Source organism: Aphis gossypii, chromosome 2 (genome assembly GCF_020184175.1).
Source record: "Aphis gossypii isolate Hap1 chromosome 2, ASM2018417v2, whole genome shotgun sequence".
Classification (NCBI taxonomy): domain Eukaryota; kingdom Metazoa; phylum Arthropoda; class Insecta; order Hemiptera; family Aphididae; genus Aphis; species Aphis gossypii.
In genome coordinates, this window is record NC_065531.1 from 30804848 (window position 1) to 30816216 (window position 11369).

General features: G+C 26.8%; 1 protein-coding gene across 3 annotated transcripts; it reads right to left on the minus strand.

Annotated features, from left to right (window-relative positions):
* Positions 1-138: 138 nt before the first annotated feature.
* LOC114127326 (ubiquitin carboxyl-terminal hydrolase 47) lies at positions 139-10071 on the minus strand. Of its 3 annotated transcripts, none has more exons than XM_027991527.2 (24): positions 9861-10071; positions 7947-8023; positions 7573-7821; positions 7214-7507; positions 6822-7146; positions 5411-5589; positions 5170-5344; positions 4819-4940; positions 4559-4752; positions 4313-4493; positions 4030-4245; positions 3577-3924; positions 3314-3497; positions 3002-3237; positions 2800-2923; positions 2425-2517; positions 2220-2343; positions 2093-2162; positions 1903-2038; positions 1135-1397; positions 944-1062; positions 613-871; positions 391-530; positions 139-285 (listed from the first exon to the last, which is right to left on the minus strand). In XM_027991527.2, the coding sequence occupies exons 3-24, from the start codon at positions 7816-7818 to the stop codon at positions 189-191; spliced, it is 4125 nt and encodes a 1374-aa protein (XP_027847328.2). In that variant the 5' UTR covers positions 7819-7821; positions 7947-8023; positions 9861-10071; the 3' UTR covers positions 139-188. The 3 variants fall into 3 exon arrangements, with proteins under 3 accessions (XP_027847328.2, XP_027847327.2, XP_050057341.1); XM_027991526.2 differs by having other exon boundaries at positions 2413-2517; XM_050201384.1 differs by lacking the exon at positions 9861-10071 and adding an exon at positions 9422-9730 and having other exon boundaries at positions 2413-2517.
* Between the last annotated feature and the right edge of the window lie 1298 nt (positions 10072-11369).

Below are 11369 nucleotides of genomic sequence, written 5' to 3' on the forward strand. Positions count from 1 at the left end.
ATAGACAAGTATTTTTGAAAGGTTTTTTTTATTCAGGTTGTAGAAAATTATAGAAAATTAAATTATTTGTTTTTTTTTTTTGTTTTTTAAAGACAGATTAAAACAAGTATTTCAAACTGATTTATACCTCCTCCAGTAATAAATACATTAAAAATTTATCTAACATTAAACAATACATAATATTATGTTTAATCATTATTCATAGTATGTATTCTTAGTGAACGTTCTTTGCGTTGCCTACGCCACTTGTTTGGTGTTTCTTTGTTGGATGCGTTATCTGCATTTCTGTTTTTAGAAAATTTAATTAGTTTAATGAGAAATTAATAAAAACAGGGAAAAAGTTAAATGAATAAATAAATCTTTGAATAATAAAATAAAATAATTACAAACCGGCAGTATAAAATGATGTTGTCATCAGACAAACTAAATGACCAATTGAACACGCTTGTTTTCCAAGTAATCTCAGTTGAATGACCATGCATATAACCCATTTCTAACTGATCTTCAGGTATATTAAGTTTCTTGGAAATCTAAATGACATACATTTATATTGCAATTTAAAATGCAAAATGCAAAACATATTTAATAATTTAGTTCCTAATGAATACTCACTTCAGTGCCCAGCTGTGTGTTGGGAGATGTTGTGGATGCTATATCAACAACGAATTCCATTTCAGTAATAACACGTGAATTTGTTTCTTCTATGTGATTAACAAACATAAGTCGTTTGGTTTTATTTAATTCCAATTCGGAACGATCTTTAAGATCCAATATGACCATTTCCCATCCCTGGCCGATATCTTCATTCCAAATTTCTTCATTGAAATAGCATCGCATGAGAGAGTCTCTTTTTTTCTTACGCAAACGACACCTACAACATTATAACATGATATACAATTGACAATAAATCTCATACAATTGTCAAATTACTCAAATTATTTACCTGTTTAAAGGTATATCAATATTGTGTGTCTTATTCAATTTAACCAATAATTCTTTTTTGGTTTCTAAAACTGAGGTTCCCTTTTTAATGATCCAATCAAACATTTTCTTAAACAATATCTACAAGCAGTAAAAATAAATAATATATTTATATCTGTTTAATTAGTAGTGTTCCTGTGAATAATTATATACCTGTGTCTGTTCTTGTGGTTCAATCGAATAAATGATACCACGATATTCACCATCGTGTAATGCTTGACCCATTGAAATTTTAATTGTGTCTGAGTAAGCTAAATCTTCTAAAGAACTGCTAGGTAACGCTAATTCCTCTAATTCTGTGTCCGATTTGCATCGATTTAGAATGATATAATCAGATGGTATGTTGATGTATGGCACTAAATGAGTTTTGAGTTCCTTGACAGTCATGCGTTTATCGACATAAGCGTAGAGTTTTTCTAAAATGTTTGTTTTATGTTAATGATTTGGATAGATAACACTAAAAATTTTTTTAATTCAATATTTAAAATATGAATTTTTACATGATTTAAACTTAAAATTTGACAAATGTATAAAAATAGGAGATCACTTAGTTTAAACGAACAAGAGTAATGTATTGGTTGGGTTGGCCTTGGCAAAAATGAATTAATATACTAAAGATAAGCTTTACCAATGCAATTTTATATCACCCATTATTTTTATTGGGATTTGGTTCACTAGAATTGTATAATACAGGAGGCGAGGAATAAGTATACACTTGTCTCGTGTCATCATACACCACTAGTGAGTCGAATTAAAATTAAAATGATAAAAAATAAATTACTATATTGGTGTTGAATATCTAAAGTGAAATTTAAGCTATAGTTATAGGTAAAAAGTAAACATTTTAAGCAAAATATAATGCTTAATAATTAAAATTATATAGGACTGCATTTTAACTCAAAATACATTTATATAGCTTACCATCTTCGTCTTCAGATGTCTTGTCTGATAACTTTGTTGTTTTGAAAAAATATTTTTCATTTGACTGGAATTCGTTATCATCATCGTCATCTTCAGTTCCATCCCAGTTTTCTTCCAATCTGCCTTGATCATAAACCTGAACACATTTTTTAATAATATTTTACTAGTAAAAAAAAAAACATTTGTTAACCTTTATTGGGTCATGTTCAAAAGTAGGAGAATCCATATGATAATCTTCTATAGCATCTCCTTTGATTGTTCTGAGGAAGAAAAAATTTATAAAATAAAATGTTCAAGTCTCAATGAAAAATTATTACCTTTCACTGTCTGTTATACTACTGTCCTCGCTCTGATCTCCACTTCCACTACCAATAGCTACAACACACATGTCCTCAGGATTGGCAATCAAATTATTGTCTTCATTTGGTTGATCACAATCCACTAAAAGACAAAAAATATATTATAATATACAATTTAAAAAAGTAATAATAACAATTTGGTGATGCCTACCTTCCAACACACCTGTTTGCTTATCTAATGGTAGCATAGACACATCGTCATTGTAGCCATTTACATAGTTTTTATTGTATAATGACATCAATTTTTGTAAAGTTTCTGAAAATTTGAAAACAATACTGAAAAATTACTTTTGAAAGCCATTAATCACAATAAAAGAATACTTAACCATGTAATTTATAAATAATTAATATTTATAGTGTGTTTACTCTTAATATATTAAGAACTATATATTTTTAACAAGAGTCAAATAAATTATTAAGTGTTTTAAATGATAATATGTGTAATGACATCTTATACTTGTATATACTTTTTGGTAAAGAAATGCATCAGTATACGAGTATTAGTCATATCACAATATTTTAGATGTAAAAATAATACCTGTATCTTTTGTTGGCATGATGAATTGTAATAGGATTGTATTGTCGTACCGTGTGATAATGTTTTTTATCTTGTGCCCAAATGCTGATTTTTCAATAGCATGACGTTCTATGAACACAAAAACCTGTGTTGGACACACTGAAGTAGTTAAATGGACTTAAAAGCAAAATTGTTTAATGAAACATTTTTTAACAATACATACATAATTAGTATAGATAGATGAACATGGTGCGCTCTCTTCAAGCAATGTTGGTTTTGAACTGCTCTGAATGGCAAAATGCAACACTGATTCTCTAGGAATATCATATTTTGTATACAGAAGATTACTGAGATCTTTTATCTCTTTGTTTTGTTCAATTTCAATTTCCATCGGCTGACTTACATCAATATCTTCTTCATTGTCGTCCAAGTTTATCATGAACAATTTCATTAAGACATCTGATCAACAAACAACACATTAGTACATTTAACACACTATTCTTATTATTATTTTTAAGCAAGTTGTAATTCTTACATCCTGGAGTAGATACAACACTTCTATTGTCTTCTGCGTCAATCATTTGAAGTAGTAACACAAACGTCAATGAATATTTCAAGTTACATACCAGATAATTGTTCTTATCTTCCAAGTTTTCAACAATTTTTTGATCCTGTTTATTGAAAATGACTAAACGACATGGTTTGGTGACTCTGAAATGCTAGAATTTAAAATAATTTCACTTACAATCTATAAATAGTAATTATTATTTAACTTAAACAAATTTATCACTTTTTTACCTCAATAGCCATAGCTTTTAATTGTTCAACAGTAGTTGTCCCACTACAATCAAATTGCCAGCTTCGCACACCACATTCCATAAAATCAGCCAAGTGGACAGGCACCTTGTACATATCTCGTTCTCTTTCTCTCATCTGTCTGTCTTCTTCAGCTTTTCTTTCCAATAAATTATGAAGTTCTTTTAAATGTGGTGGAAATTCTTCTTGAGTCATTGCATTTTTATTTCTTCGGTGATCAATTTGTCTGTACATGAGCATATATGCATTAGTACTAGATGTGTATTGACCTGAATAATATCCTCTAATAGGTCCACCACCAAAACTTCTTTCAATATCATCCATTGTGATCTATTGATATATTTTTAAAAATCAATTCATATTTACATACGTGCAGGAACATTTATTAAGAAAACAAAATTATAAAAATTATTAATTAATTAATATTACACTTACCACCGATACAGATTGATCATTAAAACATAACCACTGATCAGTTTTAAAGTCTTTAATATAAGCATAATAGTGTCCTCCTGACGCACTGCCAGAATGTATCATAATGGCATAAAGTTCATATATATATGGCCCAATCGGTTCATTTTCTGAATTCAGATCTGCTCCACGTTTATCTTCATGTCTGTGCTGACTAAGGTCGATACCTTCATCTTCATCCTGAAAGAATTTAAATTAATTTTTTGTAATTAATTTACTTATTATTAAATTAACATTTTTAAATTACTTGATCAATTTCATCTAATGCAGATGAACTATCTGTGCCAGTATAACTACTGTCATCACATTTGCTACCAGATCCAAATAATTCTTCAGGAAATCCTTCGGATAGTGCTTCCTCTTTATCTAAACCGTTTTTATTATTTGATATAAAACTGTTTAAATTGAGTTTTATAGGAAACACAACTCTAAAAGACAAAAATAAATAGAAAATTTGTATTTATTTTCAACAGTTATTAGAGTTATTTATTACTTGTCATTTAATTTAATGCGGTACATAGTGTTATAATCAAAATCAAAACGCATCAAGTGTAATGTCATAATGTATGGAAATTTGCTGAATTTCAGACCTTTGTGAGCATTACATTTTTTATTACAGCGTTCACAAAAATACTGATTATTTCCATCTAATGTTTCAGGCTGAGTGAATCCTTTTAGTGCTTCTTTCTGAAAAAATTACACATTTAATTCTACTCGAATTTAAAGTAATACTTAAAAGAATATTTATCTTACTATACATCCATAAGCATTAGTGCTTCCAAACGGACGTATAGGTAAAGGTATATCTAAAAATGTATCTTCTCTAGATTTTTCAATTCCACATTCTTGACATTTTACATAATCAATCATTTTGCCTGAAAAAAATTATTAAAACTTAAAATGTATTAATAGTATCTTATATCAATTATGAAAAATAAATTTCCTAGGGATACAAACTCCAGCAAAATACATTAAATGAAAAACTTCATTATAATTTTCTATACATGTTTTTAAGGATATATTCTGTGGAGATTTTTAAAAAAAATATTCTACCTTAGATTTGAATACAATACATTCAAACAATATATATTTATTAAAATTTACCTTGATAAAGTTGGTTTATGAGATCAACATGAGTTGTATTTTTAAATTCTTGTTCGAGAGCATCAAACATGACTCTACAAAGTTCTTGAACATCATGCTGTTGCCATGCTTCACTTGAATCCCAACCAAAACTACGTGTAAGTTCTGTTGTTTCAACACTATGTCGCGGTGAAGTCTTTAAACAGAATATTTTAAGTATTTATAACAATACTCAATGACAAATAATTAATAAAACATTTACTTGTAGGTTTAAGAATAATCTTTGTAGTTGAAATGGAATCGATTTTGACTCATCAATATTTGCATCAAAATCAAATTTCCATTTGTATAGAGCATTTCGAAATTCTGGTGTCATATATAATGCTTGCAATAAACTATTTAGGTAACAGGTCATTGCTTGATTTACTAAACCTCTGTATCCTGTAATAATAATATAACATTTAAAGATTATATTATTTCATACATTTATTTTTAAATCTAGTGTTTAGTTTTCAAATCGGATATCCACCCTATACCTGCATGTTTTGTCTATCTTATATGTGCGAAACATAGTTCAAAATTGTTTTGCGCTGGACAACTTTACTCCCTTGACATTTATATCAATATTAACAAAATTATAAATCTCATTTAAAAAACTTTATATGAATCAGAGAGTTTTAATTTTTTTTATAGTAGTCACCAATAATTTTTAATAATTAAATGAAAAATCTAGTCTTAAAACTAATAATTAAATTGTGCTCATGTTATTAAAAAAATTAAAACGCTATGATACAAGTAAAGTTATTCCCAGTATGATTTATAATTTTAGGAATTTTGATATAAATACTGAGGAAGTAAAGTCGTCTATTGTAAAACAGTTTTTTAACTACGTTATAAGTGTATAAGACAGAGACAACACATGTGGGTATAGCGTCCTCTTAAGAGAATGCCATACCTATGTGTTTTTTTTTTTTTACAAAATATATTTAACATTGCAAATTTGCATTCTGTTGAATTAATTTTGTGATGGTAGCTTTAATATTAGAATTAATTGATCTATGATGAAACTTAAAAGTAAGAACGTTATCTATCACTTATAATTAACTTTTTATAATATTTTATTTTATTAATGAGTAATGAGTGTATATTAAAACAAAACATGGATAATGTTCTAACCTTTAAATTTGATGATAGGTAAATTCAATCTAATATTCAAGTTAACTAAACAAATTAAGTACTGATGAACTTAAGTTTGAAATGTTATACATATAATATATATATATATGTTATATATGTTTGTAAGACATATACAATTCACGAGGGTGTGATAATATCTATTTAATATTAACAAGTTGCTTCAGTTCACTTATTCACACTTTATTGTGACTAATTTTAATTTATTCAAAACAATTAAACAGTCAATTTGTGCCCACAGTAGACTATTACAATACTTTGATTTGTGTATGTTTGATTTTCACAATAAATAACCTGACTGAGTGACTGATAGTAGATCACATATTATAATATACTTTGATACTTTATTTAACTTTAGTAATCTCAGTGCGTTTTCTCACATACTTGTTCTTTTAAAAAATTACCTTTCACACATGATTTAAAATACAATTTTACTTTAAATGTCATTGATCAAAAATAATTAGTGATTATATTCAGACCTGTATATGTTCTTTCAGTTGAACGGTTATACAGCATGCGGGTAGAAGGTAATGCAAGCATTGGCATTGGTGACGTTGGTTCTAATACATTATTTTCAATAACAGATGATGAATCTAGACCATTTCGACGAATTGAAGGATGAATTTTTGAGTATTGACTTTCTATTTTTTGATCTTGAGTAGGGGAACATGATTTTGATGAATTATCATTATCCATATTATCTGATAAAATGCCCAGTGATATTTCAAAACGATTTTTCACTCCTTGACGGTACACAATCCCAATGTCACTCAGCAATCTTGTATCATCTTCTCTTATCATAAGCTAAACATTAATAAAATAAGTTTTCTAATTCATCAAAGCTTAAATATTTTTAAACAATTTAACATACTTTGACCAATTCAGTATTGACATTATAGGAGTTAAAGGTCAAAACAAAATATTCTGTATTCAAATCTTCTGCTTGACATAATTCTAATACACGTTTATACAGTTGACCTGCTGTTTCATTTTGATCTACAGTCAACGGAAACACTTTCATATCCTTAGGTATGCGAACAATACATTCAGCTTGATCGCTTTCTTCAACTTCATTCTCTGTTAGTACAAAACGATTTTGAATACCTTCACCAAACACTACACCGACATCAATCAATAAACGGTCATCATCTGCTTCTAATTTTGGCTGAAAGATAAATAAGTCATTATTTATGAAGAAAAATATAAATTTTATGATAAAGTGATAAATACTTTATCGTTGGTTCCAGAATCCAGTGTAGAATCTGATTTAAATGAACTAAATGTCAAGAAAAAAGAATCAAAATCCAAATTGTAATGTTGTGCAACAGTATTAATAAACTGGCGAACAGTTAGATTCTTATCAACACAGAATTCCAATTTATCATCGTCAGTAGACTTATCGTGAGGGTTTTTGAATTTGCGCACCAGGCATTTTGCCTGATCATCAGTTTCCAAGTCACCAATTATACTCACCATTTTCTAAATTCAATTCAAATTATTTAATTGTTATAAAGTTATTAATGAAGTATTAAGAATTTATAACAATATTAGGAATGTAATAATAGCATATTTCGCAAATCACATTTAATAATAGAGATACTTACGCTATACCATACAACTATGCCAATAACGAATTAAGATGAAAATCTTTAAAGTCACCAAAATGTTTTCTTACATGTTTCTGTAAAAGATCAAAATATAAATTTGATATCAAATTACATAGTATTTCGAAATAATATGTGAGCTACATAACATTGTGCTTCAATTATGATAGCCAACTGCCGCTATACTAAAAAATGCTTCCCACCACTACCACTATTTTTATCTCATTTCTGATTGGTGAAACTATTTAATGTTGAGACTGTAATGAATGACTCATTATTTTAATGGTAAGTTTATACTTTGAAATTGAAAATGAAATAATTGCCTAAATTGTAGAAATTTTTTTTCTTTTTTGTACAATAACATGCAAGTCACTAAATTATACTTGAAAACATTTATATTTTAGATTTTTAATACATTTTAAATAAAAAAAAAAAATTGTTATATTTTACAAGATACAATATACTGTATATTGTATACATATATTCATTAATTTATGACAAACATTTGATAAATCAGTTAATTTTTTTTTTTTTTTTGTTGTTTTAAGTTTTTAAGATCACCAACTATAGTAGACATAAATACAAATTGTTGGGAGCATAGCCTGATTTATTTCTAGTTGTTTGTCACTGTGCCAAATCCTAGAAGCAGCTAGTGACGTATTATAGGGTCAGAAGGAGTGTCAAAATTAGACTGATCTTCCACTACTGCATATTATACATCTGTCTCTCTTTCCCTACAAAAATCCTAATGGAAATTGCACTCTAATGTGAATTTTTATTTTTAGATTTACAATGTTTACATGAAATAAATAAGAAAAATTGTGAAAACTTTAAAATTTATTTATGATTTTACTAAATATGGATATCAGTATGGAATTCAAGGGCAGACAGAAATTTTAGAGAAGGGACAAACTCCATTATTGAATGTTTGTTTTTTGTTGAATTTTATAAATATTTTAGAATATTACTTCATTATTTTTAAAAAAACATAATATAAGAGAATATGTCTCTGTGAGTTTTGTGTTGTGCTAGAAGCACTGATAGTTATTTTATTTAGTGAAATAACTACATTTTTATTTTAAGATTTAAGTATAATTACAATAAATTATAAGGTAACAGGTATACTCAAATTCAGAAATAAAATTTAAAATAATTATAAAAAAAAAATCAAATTGTTTATTATCCCTTTTAATTAGTAGGTAAGAAATCATTTATAGCATTTTGCATTTCTACTCCTTACAAACAATAACAGGTAATATCAACTGATATTTAAAGAATAGAGACAAATAATACCCATACAATTATTTCTGGTACCAGTTTTAATCATTGCCATTGCCCATTGCTACTTATTACTAATGACTATATATGGAATTGTAAATTAGATAGAATAACAACTTTCTTAAACATATATATTACTTAGTTTAATATTTATGTTTCATCTTATTAGGTAACATATTATATTATTATGTACTTACCTATTGTATTTCCATTTAATAATTTTTATTTTTTAATAATACGCACAACACACTGATGGATTGAGTTAAGATACTACTAAGCAAACAAATTGTACATAAAATTCTGAAGTAAGTAGTAAACAAAATTGTTTATTGTTGTATATAAAATTTAAAATGAATTAAAGCATTAGAAATAAATCAGTTGTTTCAACCTTAGATTTTACAAAATTTATTTGGGATGATTCAGATTTCAGATATTATAGGATTACTCTGGACTAAACTTTGGTTTTTACATCTACATGAACATTGTTTATTAAGCAGTTGTAGTCAGTGGTGTGCAAATCGTAATAGAGCTTATGCTTCAAAAAAAAAAAAAATGACCATAATTATGCACAGCTGAGAAAGCCAATGCCAATTTTTTTTTTTTACTTTAATTTTTATGAATAAAAATTATACTTACAAATGGTTAAACGATGAACGCACATTGGTAAGAAATACGTAACAATTCAATTGATCGAAGGATTTATGCTCGTTGAAATCAAAACACAGAATTAAATGAAAATCTTTTTTATATATCAGCAGTCACTGGACCGTTTGGATCAGAAAGACGGGGGAAATTGTCTCATTGAAATGAATGGGAATAGGTACATTATTAAAGTGTTTTCAGTTTTAATTTTTATCAAAATCGTGAATGGCTTATCAACGTAACTATGAGCGGCAGTGACCTTCACACAAATATTGTGGAAGAATGATGACGTTTTGATTGTTCCATGATATCAGTACAGGTATTTTTTTGACGTCAATTTCAATTACGAAAAAATCAATTTTTAAAAGCTTTTTAGTAGGCACTAATTTAATACTTTATACTTTATAGTAGTTCTGCAGGTAGGTTGTAGTCTTGTAGATAGTAGTTATAAAGTAATATATATTATACACTTTAAATGCAAAATCCATGATAAATGCTTACATAGAAGATGATACAGATTTTGTGTTCTCGTAAAATATAAATCAAGTAATTCTATTAAGCATTAATGATTTTTATTTAGTCTTTAAAATATAATATTCAATTTATATTTATTTAGATAATACATTTTATGAATTAATATACCTACTTACATTATATAACAATAATAATAACCCTAAACCATAAAACTAGAAAAAAAATTTCTTTTTTGAACAGTAGATCGAATTAGTAGTATACTAATATATTATTATATTATATTAAGTTTATAGGTAGATATCTACAAATTATACATGTTAGTTCTAATAGGGATTCATACTCTTAAATGAGTCTTACATTATTCAATTAATGCAATTATGGTTAAACCATTTAATATTATGGCATCTTAGTAAATTATATTTATGACAAACTAAAATTAATATAGATAGGTACCAAATAAATTGCTAAATTATATAGACAGGTAATCAATAATTTTAAGAAATATGTTTAGCTGATGTTTGTTTATAATATACACTTGCTAATAGTATGCTGGTACTTAAAGAAGTATTTAGGCAAAAATTTGTAAGCATTATTTTATCTGCTGAATCCATTGATATTGTATATATCCTAGCTGGAAACAGAATATACAAATTATTGATAAAATACAATTTTTAAATTACTGGACAAGAACTAAACATAATATTATGACAGTAAAATATTTAAAATAATATAATTTGAAATATTGCATTTAGGTAAATTGTTTAGACAAAGTAAACATTTTAAAATTTGTTTAAAATCATTCAATTAAGATTATAACTAGAAATGTCAAATGATTAAAATTTTAATTTTTGAAGTTATTGATGATTATACTTGAGATATTAATCTATTTGTTTTGATATGTTTAGAAGATAAAAAATAATATTGTAATAAATTAAAAATAAATCCTTACCTCCATTTGTGTATGCAGAAATGAACCAAGAAGTCAAGCTTATGCTATCAGCATTTTTAAATTTCATTATAGTATACAAC